The following is an 18,806-nucleotide window of genomic DNA, read 5'->3' as shown; positions in this document are numbered from 1 at the left end:
AAGAAATAAGTCTTAACTGCTTAACTGTGAACACGCTGTTCCCTGCAAATTGAACAGTCACGCTCTGACCTGATTAAAGGTAATTAGTTATAAAGTCAAGTGGCTGCTCCACATCAGAGCAGCAATTAGGTTCACACATTTACACAAGTATTAATAATTTGATACCAGGTAGTAGACGAAAATATTTTAACATGTGATTATGATGCACCCCTTGCAACCCCACTTGGGATTAAGTCTGTCAGAAATGGATGTATGCTTAAGGAGATTTACAAGGAACCCTGCTTAATAGATGAATTTGAAATGAAAAATAAATCAACAAATAATAATAAAAAATTACAAAGGTTAAAAAAACTGCAAGATGAATAAGTTTTTAGAGGTTTCCTAAGTTTTGTTGATTTAAAAAGAATTGACACAGACAGTTCTTGACAGACAATTCCACAGACAACTGAAGCAACTGCCAAAAACTAAAAATAGTAAAAAACAAAAAATCCAGTAAACATCAGGGAGAGCACACATGAGGGGCTAAGAGATGACAAAGCAACAAAACAACAAGAAACCAGCAATGACGGACTGAAGAGGTGGTGTACATAAGGGGGAAAGAACAAAGGATGGGCTAATGAGCTGAATATGGAGCAGGTGTGAATAGAACTAACTAGAAGGGAGCCAAAGGGAAAGGAAAAAAGCAAAAGGGGGCAACGGAGAGTAACTAAAGAACTCAACACTGCTAGAAAACAACTGCAAAGACACAGAATTACAAAGATCCTAAAAATAAACTAAAACATAGGGCCAGGACCCATGAGGAGGCAGCACAGCTTGGAACCCACATGGAGGAAAGGGACGTTGAGGGGCCTTGTAGGCCAGGAGTGCCCTCTGAGGGGCCTTGGAGCTTTCACAGCCTCGGAGCTCTCACAGAGCTCTGTTTCACAGCACAATCCATCAAGGGGTTCAGGGGTCTCTTGACTCCATAGAGCGTGCTCAGGGATCTCTGGACAGCACAGAGCGTGCTCAAAAAGAGGATCTGACCTAAACAAAACGCTAAGAGGATCTGCCTGAGGAGAAATGCTAAAAGAAGTGAGAACACCAACAGGTTCTGACTCGGGAGGGGGAACACAAACAAGTTCTGACTCTGGAGGGGGAACACAAACACGTTCTGACTCTGGAGGGAGAACTAAGAGAGTCTGACTGAGGGCTAGGACACTGGGTGGGGCTGACTGAGTTCTAGCACACTGAGAAGGGCAGACTTAGAAGAAGGAAGGACTGGCCCGCTAAAGGGCTCTGGCTCGGGGACTGGCCAACTAAAGGGCTCTGTCCCTGGGACTGGCCCACTAAAGGGCTCTGGCTCAGGGAATGGTCCACTAAGGGGATCAGAAAGAAAGAAAATAAATGTAACTTTATTTATCTCACAATGCAGAAATTAAATCTCTGCATTTAACCCATCCCCTTGGGGAGCAGTGGGCTGACACTCTGTGGGGTTAAGGGTGTTGCTCACAGACCCAGCATGGAGGCTGTGGGGATCAAACTGCATACTTGCAACCTTCTCAGAGCACAAGAGCACCGCTCTAACCCACTAGGCCAGCACTCTCCATCTGAGTCTGGAACTAGGTCTGCTAACTGGCTCTGGCTTGAGAACTGGCCCGCTAAGGGGCTCTGGCTCGGGAAAGGCTGGCTGGCAGGGAGGTGGAAATAAAGGGAGAAGATCCTCATTCTCCCTGTAAAAAAAACTCAAAAGTTCGGATGTCTTAAGTCATGGGGGATCTGATCTAATAAGACTGTCAGGGGCTAATATAATGTTTGATAGTCTTTAGAGATGGGGATAGCTGGGAGTCATGAAGGTGGCGGCTGAGACCACAGAGGAAATTGACCTGGCGTAAAGCTAGCAGCAGGCTGACCTATAGTGGGAGCAGCGGCGTCACACTGACACGCTGGAGAATAAGTGGTGGCATCAGACTAACCAGCTGGAAAATAAATGGTGGCATCAGACTTACCCGCTGGAGAATAAGTGGTGGCGTTGAACTGATCAGCTGGAGAGGCTGTAGCATTTTTCCACCGGTGCTTTTGCCTGCACCAGTGCTTGTGCCTGCAAAGAAGGCAGCTGGGGATCAGCAGCTGGAGGAGTAAGTAACCAGATGAGTAATGGTTTGGGTGGTGGAGATTTGTTTTGGAGCTCAGAGAAGGCCTCCTGTATGTTCCACTCAGCTAAAGCATTGAAAACTGCATGAAGAAAGTAGGTTTGGATTTCTTGATATATCTGTAGAATTTGATTTACTTCTTTGGCAGCAATTATCCACTTCCAAGGTGGACTGATTGGGGTTAGGTTATCGAGTGTGAGTGTGTGTTAAGTGCCTTTGAAATTCACTTACCTTCTCGGTTTGTGGCTCTGCTGGATCCATGTTGGCTGGTTTCTTCTGTCAGGATTGTGTTAATGTTTTTAGAGGATCCAAATTCAAAGATGAGGAAGCAAGAGTCCAAAAACAAAATAGTGAAAACCAGAAAATCCAGTAAACATCATGGAAAACACACATGGGGAGCTAAGAGACGACAAAGGGAACAAAGGCAACAAAGGGAAGGGAGCCAAAGGGAAAGGAAACAAGCACAAGGGGACAACAGAGAGTAACTCAAAAACTGTTCAGTATCTGTTGAAAAGTAAAACATTTATATTAAGCTGTCACAATGACTGCCTATGACCTTCGGCATTCTGTTAGAGCAGTGCCATTTCTAACTGTTAATATGCAATACTATAACTTTATATGACAGCATGCCACAAGAAAGAATTAATTTTGCCCAAAAAGCACAGTTTTTATAAAGAAGAAATTGTGCATTTTTACTGTTTTTTAAAGCAGTGGTTTTATTAGTGTTGGGCTTTAAATGGATTGCCTGACAATTTCATTATTTGATTTAATGATTTTCATAATTTAATTTAAAAAGCATTTCTACAATTTTGAAAAATGATCATTTCTTCTATTGTGAAGCAAATAAAGTAGCAGATAAACCTTAGGTTGTTAAGCGGTTTAACCCCCATTAAATCATTACATTTTAGATCCACCTTTTATAACAAAGCTGCAAAAATGCTTTAGATAAGTCACTCTGAGCTTTGCTGATCTTCCCACTGGTATTTTTACCTATTTTACAGCACAAATCTGCTCCAAGTCTATCCAAATATTCCCATTTGAACTGAGGTCTATATTTGGACTAGTTCATTCTTACACATCTTAATGTTTCCCCTTTAAACTCTCAAGAGTTGCAGCCACAGTATCTGTTGAGTCATATTCCTGCTTGAAGCTTTTACTCTACAATATGCCAACATTTTATCACTATCTATATTTTTTCTTGACTCAGACTCCACAATTTTACATTATGGAGTTGGGGTTCTTGATGTGTCTGGTGTATATCAGCCATATGCCATATCACCTATCTTCATACAATTGAGGAGTCAACCACTTCCATTTTGGCAAACTCTTTTTAAAAAAAAAAATTAATGACAACCTTTCCATGTGTAAAGTTTTTTTCTGGTGCTATGCACAGTTTCTGCTATGAAACACTGTAACTCCTCCAGGGTTACTTTAGTCTCTGTGTTGATTTTCTAGATGATCCCCTCTATATCCAGTCTGTTACTTTTTATGGGCTTGTTTAACCATGCCCTTTCCACTTAAACATGACTTGATAGTGATGCAGTGGGTAAATTTTATATTTTCACTGTCCAACCCTGACTTGTACTACTCAATAACTTTGTTCCCTGACTTGTTTAAAGAGCTCCTTCTGGCACTTAAATTGTACACATGTGACTTTTGGTGGTTGTACCAGGTCTTTTTTTTATTGCGCATTGTATTCACTTTGTAAGATTAGGCTATTTGTAGAGATCCATCACATGAAATAAGATTAAAAAATTATTAAAATTACAACATAAAACATAAAATAATTTTCAAGTGGAAGAAAAATTATTGTTTTCAGGATGCATTAAAAATCAGAATTTTAAAAGTATTGTGTATTCATCCTCCCTTAAACCTAAACCTGGTCAGTCAGACTGACTTATGCCGTGTGTGTAAATCTGTCATGGCAGACTTATCTATTATATCCAATTACAGTAAAAATACAATTGACCTATGAGTGATTTATCTTTAGTATGAATCCAGCTACTTTATAAAGGACTCTAGATGTATGTTAGCAAACATTAGTTGATATAAAATCTAAAGACAAAAGAGAATAACCCTATGCAGGTAAGAGGGAAGGTTGTGGAGAATATCATAGCAGGTTTATTAAAGGTTATAAAGGTTTTGAAACATTATCCCAAGCTTTTACTATCTCACAAAAGATCAAACAGAGCACATGTATACTGCCAGCAGGAGCTTCCAAATGAATTTACAAAATTGGCAAAGAGACCAGGACTGGAGAGGCAACCAAAAGACTCATACTAACTACTCAGGAGAAGTACTGTAGTTGTGCAAACATAAAACTGGAGCTAACATGAAATGAAATATATTGTTTCAGGATCAGCTCAATCAAAGCTGGATTTGGGACAAAAGTCAAGTTCAGGTTTTTGCCCTCTGTTAAGTTAAGTATTTTTAGTTTATTTGTAATTCTGTATCTTTGTTGCCCCCTTGTGCTTGTTTCCTTTCCCCTTCACTCCCTTCTGGTTAGTTCTATTCAGACTTGCTCCATATGAGCCTCTGTTTGAATTCAAGAGATGTGTCCTCCGAAGGCCAGGTTCGAAAGCCGATTACGTTATAGCACGGTGCCGAGGTCTGGTCGAATTCCAAGACTCCTGGTTATGCATCCTACAAATGCGTCCTCCTTTTTGCCTGATTTGAAGGACAGGTCTGATGTATCCTCTCTATCCTTGGTTATCCCAGGATTCATTGTGAGACCAAGCAGGCAGGCTGCTCCATGATCAGAGGAAATGGTACTTGTTGCCGAACAGTGGTGAATATTGGAAGTTCAGTTTAATATGATCCAAGTATGTGAATAGTTCCGTCTGAAATTAATTAAAATCATTGTTTTAATGGTTATTGAGTCAAATATGTGGCAGGCAATGTTTGATTTATTTAAAAGTTTTTATCTGTTACTGTATAAATGGGTTTGGCTGCAATTCAAGGACAGATTCTAATATATCTGCAGAGTGGGAACTATAAATCTGATAGGTTAATTTTTTTATTGCTGTTTTGCACAATTTGCTTAACTAAGTGTTTTTTGTTGTTGAATATAAGAGATTTTGCAGATATATTTTTTTATACATACATTGTTTAGATTTACTCACATCTTTCTACCCCTTGAATATAATATAATATAATATAATTTAATATAATATAATATAATATAATATAATATAATATAATATAATATAATATAATATAATATAATATAATATAATATAATATAATATAATATCATAGAATATCATAGAATAGAATAGAATAGAATAGAATAGAATAGAATAGGAAATATCTTTATTGTCCCACAATGGGAAAATGAACAGCAGCAAAAAGATTACTAAAAAAAAATGCTCAAACAAATGCGGACCTTAAAAAAATTTTCAGAATAAAATAATAGGGAAGGATACAAATATAAACACTAAAATGCTGTACTGTAAAGTGTTTTAACAATATAAATATGTGCACCTGGACAATAAATAACCAATATGCAGCTATCGACATGTTTACAGTAATGGATATTTGAAAACAGCAGCAACATCAGAGATGTGCAAAATGACAGCAGCATGTTATTTAACTGACTAAGGTTTCTATCATTACATTTAGTTTTATTTGTTCATGCTCCCGGGGGTTGTCACCTTTATTCCATCCTGGATTCTCATAAGTCAAATCTTTGTTCACTTTACAATATAAAAAATTAAAAAGAAACAGTTTTGAAAAGTTCGGTATCCATTCTTTTCTTGCCTTATGTGTCAACTGTCACGGTTGCTAAGTGACAGAGCTTACGTAAAAGCCGCTGAAGGCTGGACCTGTTTGAATTCACAGCCAACACACTTCCGGTGTCCTTATTTTCAAGGACTTCGAAGCATCCAGTCCAGGTAGACAGTGTGAGAAGGACCTCGCTGCAAATAAATACATATCCTTAATGATTCTTTTTTGTTGCTTATTTTAGATTGTTACTAATGTAATTTAAACATCCGAAAACAATAAACGATTAAATAACGATTTAAAAATAAAAAAAGGGATATACCATGTGACATAACACGTTTTGTAGCAATTTTTTTACTGTTTTTTTTTATGTATTTTTAATTTTGAAATAAAAAATTTCAAAGGGGGCTAGTTTCACTAGCACCCCCTTCATTTCCGGAGGGCAATGGTCCCATTTCCATATAAGGACAGTAGTCCGTCCCTGTCCCTTTCTGCTTACTGCAGTGAGTTGTACTTGGAACGCGACTTTGGAAGACCCAGCCCATGTGTCATTTTTCCCTGGCATCTCCTAATTTTTCGTTTCTTGTTTTTGTTCCTGGATTATTGCCTCAGTTGCCTGTTGAACCTCCATTTATTCTGCAAACTCATCTCTGCATTTGGGTCTGAAGGAAACTTTTCAGATAGTGATTTGTAAAAAAAAGAAAAAAAAAAGAATCCTCACATAAAATCCTAATAAAACACATTAAAATATGTGGTTAAAATAATACTAAAACATAAAGAATTTAAAGTGTTTAAATACTTCTGGATTGTACTATAGTTTATTAAGACTCATTGGAACAAATTATGTTTGTGAAGAGTTTTATTATGAAAAACAGAGTAGAAAAGTAATCAGCCACAGTTCGCCTCTCTTTTTATATCAGCACCACACTGACCACTTCATGCATAATACAAATAATAAAAAACTACAGCTTGTATTGGAAATACTTTACATTCACAGAAGGTAAAACAACCCCTATGAACACAATCAAACACAGATAAAACCAATGATCACTGAGATGATTTAACAAGTAAAAATGACTCACTCTCTTTCTAAGCCCTCACATTTAAAGGGTGGATCAGAATCTGAGACACAAGAAAAGGCACAAAAAACTGCAATGCTTCTGCTTGACCTATTTAAGGTAGAGCTGTTTATTCACTTAATTGCATGAATCATTTTTGCTAATTTGTGTTTATCTTTGACACAGATGTACAACTTATATTGTGGAAAACCAAAAAAGAAGAGAGAACATTAAAAAACGCATTCAAGCACAAAAAAATAGATGAGACAAGAAATCAGTAAGGAAGGGAGCTTTGTTATGAAAAATACGCTGAAACATTTCAGTTTTATTGATCACAGTATGAAGGCCCACTTTAACCTATGATGGAGGCTTACTTAAAACTGTAAATACACCAGAGACTTGTTCTTATAGGCTTAGTTCTTGTAAACTCAATATTTAAATATTATTTTTGTATGATGACAAGCAAAACTGTTGAATACGAGGCAGATAAGGAATAAAAGTGGAATTCCTTTGGTGGACAAGCACCTAATAATAATAATAATTATTAATATTATTATAGATATTATTATTTTCATACTAATTTTAATAACAATGATAACAATAACCATAATAATAATTAGTATTATTACTATTATATTTTTATTATAATAATAACAATAATAATAATTATTATTTATTTCAATATTATTAATAATGATTTTATTGCAGGAGACTAAACTAAACGTACCAAATCTTGATTTCTGAGAATTGAGTTGCCAGAAATAAAACAAGAAGCCAAACTCTCATAGATGTCTCATGCTATGAGCCCCAGGCGGTGGGCTGCTCATGTGATTTTATTCCTATCAGTGTTTCCTCTCCTCCCTCTGTCTCTGTCTCTCTTGGGCCTTTCTAGTTCCATTTTTTTTTTTTTTTTTTTTTTGTAGAATCGTTTAATGTCAGCACTGTTTTCTGAGATGTCTCCCACTGAAGAAACATTTCTGGGCCATTTTGAAGGCAGTTTAATCAACTTTGATTATAACCAGTTATTCCTAACAAAAAATATACAGATATTAATAATAGTAATAGTGACATTATTATTATTATTATTATTATTACTACTTCAGCATCCAGACTTCGCATGTTCCTTGTCTATTTAAAAAGTAATTTTGTGGTCTTGGGCTTAAAATCCTTGTAGGCATATATCAAAGTATTGTATTTATTTTTTGGGATGCAGTTTGATGTAGCCTATTTATGAATAATGAAATGTTTAAATCTCTGTTATTTTCAAATAAGAAAATTATTTGAGTTTTATTATAATATAGGCCTATATAAATTAAGGGAGATTATAATCGGTTGCGAATAGATTTGTTTATTGGAGTCCCTGGCCCACATTTATATAGTGTATTATTTTCATTGTTGATTCACAAACTGGGACTTAAATCCAAATGTTTTTTTTTTTTTTTTTTTTTTTTTTGAAATCAGAGCCTATTTTCCTCCATTGGCTTAGATTCTTGGGTCCCTTGCATTTAAACTGAGGATCATTTCAGTAAGAGAATTTGGTTTTTATAGTAACATCGTAGCAGCTAAAAAGGCTTGACCGAGCAGGTTAACTTAGGATCCTTATGTAAAAGATAAATGTTGGAAAGTGCATTAATCAATAGGCATCAAGCATCAATGAATAAGGCAGGATATCCAGATAAAACTCATCCCAGCTCCATGCTGGCACTAGGAAATGTTATTATTGGCCCTATGTTGCTTACCTTGTGGATCAATCCACCAAACATGATCTTAAGATTCACATGGCAACAATTATATCAATAAAGAGTCACGTGGGAACCTAATTTGCCTTAATTTCCCCCGATGCAAACGACTGTTACATGCCAAAGCACCAACAGCACAGGACCAGCTCCTTTAGGGTTTTACGCAGCTCCTGGCTCCTGTATGCGTAAATTAGCGGGTCAATGAGGGAGTTACAGATGATGAGGATGAGGAAAAGGTGAAAGTACTGAAAAAAGCATTTACAGAAGGGACTGCTTGGACAGGCGAGGATGAGGAAGAGGTGGAGGAAGAAAGGTCCCCAGCAAATAATAAAGACTCCCAGCAGGATGGTGAGCGTGATCGCCCCTTTCATGCTCGTGGACTGGCGCCGGCCTTTCTGAAACGCAGTGATGCGTCGGGAATGTATGTGGGCCAGCACGAACATGTGCAGGTAGAGCGCAGCGTTGAACACCAGGGTTACGCAGAAGAAGGTAACCAGGCACACGATTACGGCGTTATCGGTGTGGTAAACGATGAAGAGGATGCTGGAGGTGATGCTGGTGAGCCAAACCAGAACGATGATGGTGATGGCGCGGTGCGTGGTCATGATGCTGTGGTAGCGCAGCGCGTAAAAGATGGTGATGTAGCGGTCTGCGGCGATGGTGCACAGGAAGGAGAGAGAGGAAACCACGGAGCTGCAAATCATCACGTCGATGACATTGTCCAGGTGGCGCAGCGCGCCTGGGTGCACATCCAGGAGGTCGTTGTCGTTCAAGAGCATGAATATGGTTTCAACCACGTTGCTGACGCTCACCAGCATGTCGGACACGGCCAGGCAGCAGATGAAGTAGTACATAGGGGAGTGCAGGTTGCGGTTCCTGATGATGGCCAGGATCACCAGGATGTTCTCCACCAGGCTGATCAAACCCAGCGTCAGGAACAGTTCCTGAGGGACCCGGATATGGACGCAGTTAAGAAAGTTGCGCTCTCCGCGCGTGGAGTTGGTTTCGTTGTCGTCCAGGATTTCGGCCAGAGGGTTGAACTCCGCGTGGAGATAGCGCAGGGAGTTGTTGCTGATATCCATGTCTGAGTTCTTGTTCCACTGTTTCAAATGAATCTAATCCAGGTGAAAATCCAACGTGGGACCTAAGCAGTTCTTAGCCGCGCAGGCAAAGTCTGGAGAGATGGCTTGTTTGTCCATGTGAAAAATGCCTCTCCTCTTTCTAATTTTCCTGACTAACATTGATGCGGCTCCTCTTGGATATACATCCATGAATTATGAGCTGCTCCTGAATAGCACGCGTTTTACCGTCATTGCGCATCTGATCCGTTAAAATCCAATCCCTTGTTGAAGAACACTGTAAAGTTGGAAAACTGGATGCATCTGGTGACCCCGAAGCTGCAGAGTGAGCTGCTTTAATCATTTTGAAAATTATGCTGTGTGACTTTTCCAAACTCCTCCTTTTTACGCAGACGTCAGTTGGACATGTGGTCCTATATCTCAGGGCTCGCTCTCAGCGATGATTATTACTTTAGAAAAGCTTTGCATCCTAATGAAGACAATTAAGGAAAAAAAGGTAAGAATATCTGAGAGGAGCGTGTTGAAGACCTTAACTGTCCAAATGCACTCAACGTTTTAAATACAAGTTTTTGTGCTAATTGTTGACTTGATATTAATTGCATCAGATTCATCAATGTTTTGTTCAGATAAGTAGGAAACCCATATTATGGAGGATCAGGAGAGTCAAAAACATTTCAAATGTAACATTTAAATCATACAATGCAAAAAAAATGAAAATCTAAATGAGTAAATTTTCTTAAAGTAAATGCATTTTTTCTTGAATTGAGGAGGTAATTGAGATACTTTGCCAATGGAAAAAACACAATTTACATTTAAAATAAGAAAAAAAATTTGCTTTGTCTTATTTCAAGTGCATCTAATTACCTTGTTTTTGAGGTAAAAATCTCATTCCATTGGCAAATCATCTTATTCGTCTATCAAAAATAAGGGTAAATACACTCAATGTAAGAATTTCTTTACTTAATTTTAGATGATTTTTGCAGTGTACATTTTTTTTTGCTCATTATACATTTCATTATCAAAGAGAAGTGGTAAAATCTATTATCCATAGTTATCTATTAATATATTAATCCATAGTTAAATACTCCAAATTGAAAAAGTTTTTTCTAATCCCATTTCTAAATGGAGATAAAAAAAAAAAGAAAAGAAAAAAAAAGCAATGGTTAGTTTGTGAACCATGTGTGGCAGTCTAACCCATTAGAGAGCTGGTTACAGCTGAGCATGGGCGTTTCTAGACGGGGGCCAGTGCCCCTGTAGAACTAGTTCCTGTTATGGCCATATACTAAAAAGATAATACTGAATTAATTTCTTATTGTATGTTCAAAGAGAAGAGATTCTAACTGAATGGTACCAATTAGAGGAACTTTATTTTTGATCTTTTCAGTTTACTTTAACAAAAATGTTGTCTGTTGTTTTCATCTGTCACATCAGAGGTCTGTGACCTTTCTTTATGGCTCACTGAATACAATGAATGGTGCATTATTAACCTTTTTGCTGTATAATTATGGGTAAAAAAGCACTGTACCACCCCGGCCAATATGAAAACACATTTTCAAATTGCAGTATTTAATAAAAACATTTTACAATTCCTCTTCAAATTCAGTTTAAAAGGAAACACTACAAATCGTATTTCTAACTGCATGATTTGAATGCTACATTTGAAACAGATGTTTTTGTCTTTTTTTAGTGACTACTTGATCACTATGAGTGGACTCTATGCACACAGCTGCTGCCTTCTGTCTACTGACAGTCCAGAGATGCCAGAGCTGGCAAAAGTACTCACTTTCCGTACTTGAGTAAAAGTACAGATACTTGTGTTAAAAAATACTCTGGTAAAAGTGGAAGTACTGATTAAACTTCTTTACTCAAGTAAAAGTAACAAAGTACAGGCTTGTAAATTTACTTAAAGTATAAAAGTAAAAGTAGAAACCACTTTTTTCATGCCATTGCCTACATTTTAAATGGATGTCTGCCAATAGGACTAGATCTCCGTTGTGTTCATTTTCAATCATCTCGTCGTCCATGCTACTATGCTAACGCCACCGCCACCAAGCTGCAATGATTTGCCGCCAATGAATACCGCCGAATCTGTTGATTCATCTTGTAGTGGTGCGTAAAATGCAACGTAGATTCCCATCCAATTAGATTGAATTTGGTATTGATGACGTGAAAAATAATAACGGTAACTCCATTGAAATGATTCAAAACTAAAGTAACGAGACAATTTTTTAAAATGTAAGGAGTAGAAAGTACAGATATTTGTGTAAAAATGTAAGGAGTAGAAGTAAAAAGTCGCCATAAAAATAAGTAGTAAAGTAAAGTAAAAATATCAGAAAAATCTACTTGAGTACAGTCACGAAGTATTTGTACTTCGTTACTTCCCATCTCTGACAGTCCCATATGGAGAACAAAAGGGAAAAGTGTGAACTGAAAGAGCTCTATTTAGATTTAAAGCTCATTTTTCCTATCAATGAAAAAAAATATACAATTTTTAAATGCCACTTGGCTTTAAGATCAGATTTTCTCTGGGTTTACCTTATTTTCTGCTGATCTTATTGTTTTACAGAAGACTTTGAATGTTCATCATCAACACAGAAAAGTAAAAGTTTTGTGATGAGTTGACAGAATAACCAATATAAAGCAAATCAAATTATGGTTTCTAGGAAGCTCTTGACCATAATAAGGCTCAACAAATTTCTAATAAAATGTTTGTAATTGTGTCTAAACTCCATAACAAGGTTTCTAAAACAATCTAAGTGGTTAAGGTAATGCTTTATCAACGCTTTAATATTTTATACACATATCTACGGTAATCTAAAAGCTTTTCAACAAAATTACACATGGAATGACAAATGCACATAAACCGCCTAAAAGTGCCTTAGAAATTAATCATGAAACACAAATGTATGAAACATCATAGACATTGAGTTGAGTTGTGAAAATCCCATATATTGTAAACCAAGGCATGTTTGTGACACCTGATGCTTTGTTTACAGCTGTATCCTCAAAATGCAGTAAATTTCCCATAAACATCACTGAACAAACAATGGGGGTTTTCTGAATTTACATTTATAAGATTTCTGTGAGTTAAATTGCAACAAGCTGGAATTCTCATGTTTAATATGCATTGTATAGAATTTCAAAGATTTTATTGCTGTTGATCTTGAAATCAGAGTACAAAATAAAATAAACTAACATAAAATTTTAATTAGGGAAGCTGAACCATATTATAGCTAACACAATCTTGGGAAGGACTACTTATAGTCGTCCAGCTGATGCTGATCAAATAATACTCTCTAGCTGGAAGGTAAATGGAGACTTAGACTTTATTTTTTCATTTTGTATGCACAAGTTTAAACAAATAAATTTCGTTAAGATCAGCACTCTACACTATTTAATTTTTTTATGTGCAGCATTGATAAGATAAGCAGAAGTGATTAAAAAAAAAAATCACATAAGCTATTGCTAAGAAAGTTTACTGCTGTCATAAATGTCCATACACTGCAAAAACGACCTAGAAATAAGTCAAAATTTCTTAAATTAGGTGTTTTTACTCCTAATTTGAGTAGAAAAATAAGATGATCTGCCAATGGGGTGAGTATTTTCACTCTTAAAATAAGATAATTAAATAATGTCTTATTTGAAATGTAAATTGTCTTGTTCCATTGGCAAAATTTCACACTTACCTCCCCAGTTCAAGAAAAAAATGCCCTTGTTTTAAGAAAAAAATGACTTACTGAGATTTAAAAATTTTTCCAGTGTATAAACATATTAGAAAATTTGTGGAAGGAAAAATGTATAGCTGTTAACACAGCAAAAGTGAAACTACATAAGGAAACAACTACAGTACCACCTACCTTGTACCACAGGGATCAAGCCTAGGCAGGGGGGGCGCCAGGAATTTGGGGCCCCATGAAAGACATGGGTATTGGGCCCTCAACTTTTATGCTTGCCTTGAGAACTTATTTTTCATTAATCTGTGCGTGTAATGACAAAACATGTATTTTTTATGTGGCTGCTTCAGGCTGCTCATGAGAATGATCAAGATTTATAGATGTCTTTTAATTGTTGTAATTTAATCTGAATATAAAAATCTAACTAAACTGTTTTAATATTGACAGAGATTTGATTTAATGAAAATATCATTTTAAACATCTACAAGCGTTTAGCTAATGTTTAACCTCTGATAACTATGGTTTTTTTTTCTGTAGCCTGGTCTGCTTGGTAAATGTAAATTCTCAGCTCTGGGAGATTTCTGGCTTAGTTGTTTGGCCTTTTTGTTTCTTACAGAATCACAATAAATGCTGGATTAATCCTAGATTTTTCTTAAAAATTAAAAACGAATCAAAAAAAAAAAAAAAATTGCAATCATGTTCCGTTTCAGACAGCACCCAGCTGAGCAGCATCATTAATGATGTGATTCCCCTCTGACGTTGAAGAAGAATAACTACGTAGTTGTACCCAGCAGATAGATGTCTAATTATACTCAACAGGTTAATAATCTATTGTTAATTTGAACTATTCAGTTAACAAACCTTTCTGAAAGAAAAGAGAGGGCAGAATAACTGGGTCAAGGTATCGGGCGCCTTCTCTCTCTCTCTTCTTTCTTCTTCCTTTCTCTCCATTTTTGAAATCCAGATTTAAGGCGCTGCATTTTTCAGCCACGGACGTTTTTATCAAACTGCTGCTCAGGGGCATCATATGGGGGGGAAAGTTAGGATGATTCTAAGGGCTCTTGACTGAGGGGGGGGGCCCAAAGGAGAAGAAAAGATTTGTCCTGCTATATTTTTCAAATATAAAGAGAAAATCAAGAGGTAAAATAAATCATCTTCATGTTCTCCATCATTTTTCAGCAGTAAACAGTGAGACAAAGCATGAATATATATTGACCCCCCCCCCCCCCCCCCCCCCCTCTCATGAGATTGCAATACATTTTTGGTTGAATTTAATGTTATTCAATTTGATCCTATGTTGTCATGAACCTTAACTTTGCACTACTGTGTGACAAAGTTCTCATCTGACCAAATTTTCTAAACTTTTTATTTCACCTTTGGTGTTTTTGATTATTTATAGACAAACACAAGCAGCACAATAACAACAACTAAAGGCACAAAGCAGAAAAAACACATTTTGTTCCGAGTTTAGCTATAGCTCCAGGTGGTCTGCAACAGCGACTTCATTTGCTTACCAAAAACAGCCACCTATTTACTGAGCTACAAAGCTGCAGTGCCAGTTGTATGGATTGGTTATCCAGGATCTGCAATGTTGGTGTCTTCTGTTTGACTGTTGACTGAATCTCTTAATTTTCAGATAAAAAAGAACATAGGATCCCATTAATATGGGCTACAAGAGATCACTCCCTCCTTGTTTTTTTACTTGCAAGAGGTTCGATAGGAAAACCAACATAAACGCAGCATGAGACTAAGGGCCGGATTTATCAAGATCCAATTTTGCGTGCAGTAATTTGCGCTCGCAAACTGGAATTTTGCGCGAGGGGCTGAACCATGGTTTGCGGGTGATTTAACAAGAGTGATTGCGTAACTGGTGGAAGGTGCAAAACTGTTGGAGACGCCCTATTTAAATGATGGTTTTGCGCGTTTTGTGGTTTGCGGCAAAGTAGTTTGTAGTCTGTACAAACTAGTGCATTAAGAAATTTAAATATTACAGTGACCCCCAACAAAAAAAAAATAAGTAAATATATATATATATATATATATTTATAAATTGGCAACCTTTATTCCCTAAGGTGGTATGTGCTGCAGTAAAAAAAAAACAAAAAAAACAGGTGTTTTGTATTGGCCTGTGACTGTGGATGAGATCCCCGCAGCATTTGGCACGTTGCTCCACAGGCGCAGGGGGAGAACCCCGACCCCGTCGGACAGCACTTCTGAAAAAACGAGATTGGGAGATCCCATCTCTCGCTGCAACTGTACGCTGGAATGACCCAGATGCAAAAAAGTGCAATGTTGCAAGGAGTTTTGTGATATCTGGTATTGCGTGGGTCCTCCTTGCGGCTGGCTCCAAATCCATTCGGAGTTCCCCCAACAGCTCCAAAATGGCAATGCTGGATAAACGATATGTTTTGATGATCGTTTCCTCGTTCATTGCAAAAATATTCACACGGAGTGAAAAAATGCGTTCTCTGCGTCTCCTTGCTTTATTTCCATGTCTCCTTCTTGCGACAATAACTGCTGCCATGTGTGCGCAATTACGCATACAGACCATTTGCACCTTCTTTTGAAATGTGTTAAATATAGAGTCAGATACCGTTAGCAAAATTGCGTTCAAGTTTGATAAATCACTTTGCGAGTGCTAAATTAATATATTTACATGTTCTCCTCCCACAAGACGCACTTTTGCGTGTAAACGCCCCATATTGCATATTCATTGCAGAAAAAGTACTAAATGGATCAGAGGCGCTATTTAGCACGTTTTAAAGACCAAATGCTTTTAGCACGCTGTTGATAGATCAGTTTGTACATTTTTTAGCGTGCGCAGTGAAATAGCTCACGTTTTAATACACGCAAACCTTTGATAGATCCGGCCCTAAGTCTTGATTCAGTCAAATTAAGTTATGTTCAGGCACTCTGCCTCCTATCAGAAATCATGACATTTTCCTGCAGAGATAACATCTGCAGCAAGACAAGACTGAAAGGAATAGGGAACAAAACCAGAGACAAAGAATAATAATTTATTGTTGTGGTGCTGGAAGTATGGTTCTGCTCTGAGGTTTTAATTACAACCAAGTGAGCTGTCTGTGGGAGTGGAAACACAACCAGTCTAGGGAGCGAGGAATCATCTTCAATGTCTGCAGACTGGGTTTGACCTAACATACTGAGTCTACAGGACTGACTGATAAAGAAAGTCACAATCAAATATTAAAAAGCATCTCAGATCCAAATATGACTCTGTGCTAAACGGGGACTTACTGAGGTTGTGTATGAATTTTTCAGCAGGAATGTAATTTAAATTAGATTAAGATGAAGCTCAGTCCTGATAAATTACAACTGCAAAGTTTTGCTGCAGATTTGGCATCAAACCCGGATCTAAACCTTAAGCGGGCCACATGCCAGCACATGAATGTTTTGATCTAAACCCTAAGATGCTGTTCTGTGGAAGATGAGCCTCTGTCCACCGTCTAAAGATTTTCTTGTAAAATCATCCAGCATTTACTGTAGCTCTGTCTATCTTCCCCAACTCTCTGTGCCCAGAGATTGAAAAATCAGAATTTCCTAAGGCTTTCTTTCAACAATTCACCTTTTATCCTGCAAGTTTTTGATGAAGGTTAATTTTGCAGATAGCAGAACTAAGTTTTCCAGTCATCAGATTCTCTCAGCCAAGTGGTGGAAACACTATTTTCAAGAGCATGACCATTCTTTTTCCATTAGCCTAATCCTGTTTTTGAGTTTCTTAGCACATATTGATCCAAACCAAATATAAAAAGCTGATAAAGACCTGCTTTTATTAAAGCTGATGTTATAATCAAAACAGTTTTGTAAGAAAATTGACCAAATGACTAGAAGCCACATGGTGCTCTGATACCACGAGTAACAGACCCCTTGTATTGGATTCTGCTGGTTCTAAAAGATTCTCCTAAATTTAAAATCTTTTGTATTTTTATATCTTCTATTTAAAAATTTAACTGAACTAAACTTACATTCAGTAAATTCAAACCAAAAATAACAGGTCAACTAAAGATTCATTCATTATATTTATGTTTATATAAAGTTGAAATTATACTGAGTCCCCAATACCTTACAGCATCAGCTTTGATTGAAATTTTTAATAAATATTCTGTGCTTATATAATTTAGCAGACTTAAAAGATTTCCGTTTTTTTTTTTAAGAAGTAAAGACTGTTTCTTTAGTGTCTAATGACAAAACAGTCAAGCATGACTGGTTAGTTTAGTGTACTTAGTTTAGTATATTTTATGTATGTTTAAGCCTTTATTTTGTTAAATTAAAAAGTAAAAACTTGTTATTGTAGAGGATTCTCTTTAATTACATTTCAGAACAGAACTCAAGGAAATAAATTTCTTAAAATTATCCAAAATTTTACAATAGAAAATATGTTCTCTGCCTCAAATTTAACCAATATTATATAACTAAAACATAAATTAAAGGTTTATTCTATTTAACAGGGTTTTTCTTATTTAGCCTCACCATCATTAAAAGTCTGTCCTTATATTTGCAAATAGCAGTGATCTGAGGAGGAGAGGTATGGAAGAAGTAAAGTCTCATTAGAATTAGACCTTTGTTACACATTGAGTTTATAATCTGGATTTTTATCCTGGGAAACTGGGTAGTTAATAATTTTTCTAATTTGCCAGTAAAATAGAAGCTCAAATGCAGGAGTTTGCATATATATATAAAAAAATCCAAACATTTCAACTGCAGGAATTAACCTCCAAAAATAGACTGACTTTCTGATAGTGCGGACATTAAACTACACTCACTGCTGATGACCATAGCTGGGTTCCCAAAACCCTGAATTTTCATGGCACCCAAACCATACCATTTTAGAAACCAGCAGTCCTTTGATGAAAGCATAATGGGTGAACTGTTTGGCTAATCTGGTGACAGCTGCTATGCTAAAAGCTAAGGGTTAAGAACCCATCCCTGCTTAATGTATTGATGTGTCATGTGATAAAATTAGATAATGACCTGATCAGCTAAAAGCTGCTGGACTCGCTCTAGTGTTGGTTGTTTTGGCCTGAATGAACATAGAAGGTTTTAACATCTGAATTATGCAGTTGAATTTTTTACAGGCAACATTTCTGCTGGTGAATTTAAAGTAAAAAAAAAATATAAATAAAAATAACTTCAAAAGATAAAACTTGTTAGAAATTGATAAAAAAAAAAAAAAACGCTGACTCTAATTAGACTATATTTCTTCCATAGGGAGATGCCTGTGTTTTGTGAGCAATATATTAATATGAGGCCAAAACCCAGACAAAATACTTCTCTTCCAGTCCGTTTTCTTTAGAGAGCAGGAAAATTACCTACATTTAAAACATTAGATTTTTGAAGGGAAAATAAAATTTACCTTTCTGGTCAATCAAAAAAGAAACCCAACATT

The 18,806-nt window shown here is 36.6% G+C and overlaps 1 protein-coding gene across 1 annotated transcript; it reads right to left on the bottom strand.

The window, feature by feature from the left end:
- Window positions 1–7,807: 7,807 nt before the first annotated feature.
- Window positions 7,808–10,079, bottom strand: mc1r (melanocortin 1 receptor). The gene has a single exon (XM_038306687.1). It carries the CDS (start codon window positions 9,729–9,731, stop codon window positions 8,763–8,765), a length of 969 nt encoding a protein of 322 aa, XP_038162615.1. The 5' UTR covers window positions 9,732–10,079; the 3' UTR covers window positions 7,808–8,762.
- Window positions 10,080–18,806: the final 8,727 nt, after the last annotated feature.

This window comes from Cyprinodon tularosa, unplaced genomic scaffold (genome assembly GCF_016077235.1).
Source record: "Cyprinodon tularosa strain WSP-4 unplaced genomic scaffold, ASM1607723v1 ctg59, whole genome shotgun sequence".
Classification (NCBI taxonomy): domain Eukaryota; kingdom Metazoa; phylum Chordata; class Actinopteri; order Cyprinodontiformes; family Cyprinodontidae; genus Cyprinodon; species Cyprinodon tularosa.
The sequence above is the reverse complement of the archived record's forward strand: the minus strand, read 5'-3'. Positions and strand labels throughout refer to the sequence as shown.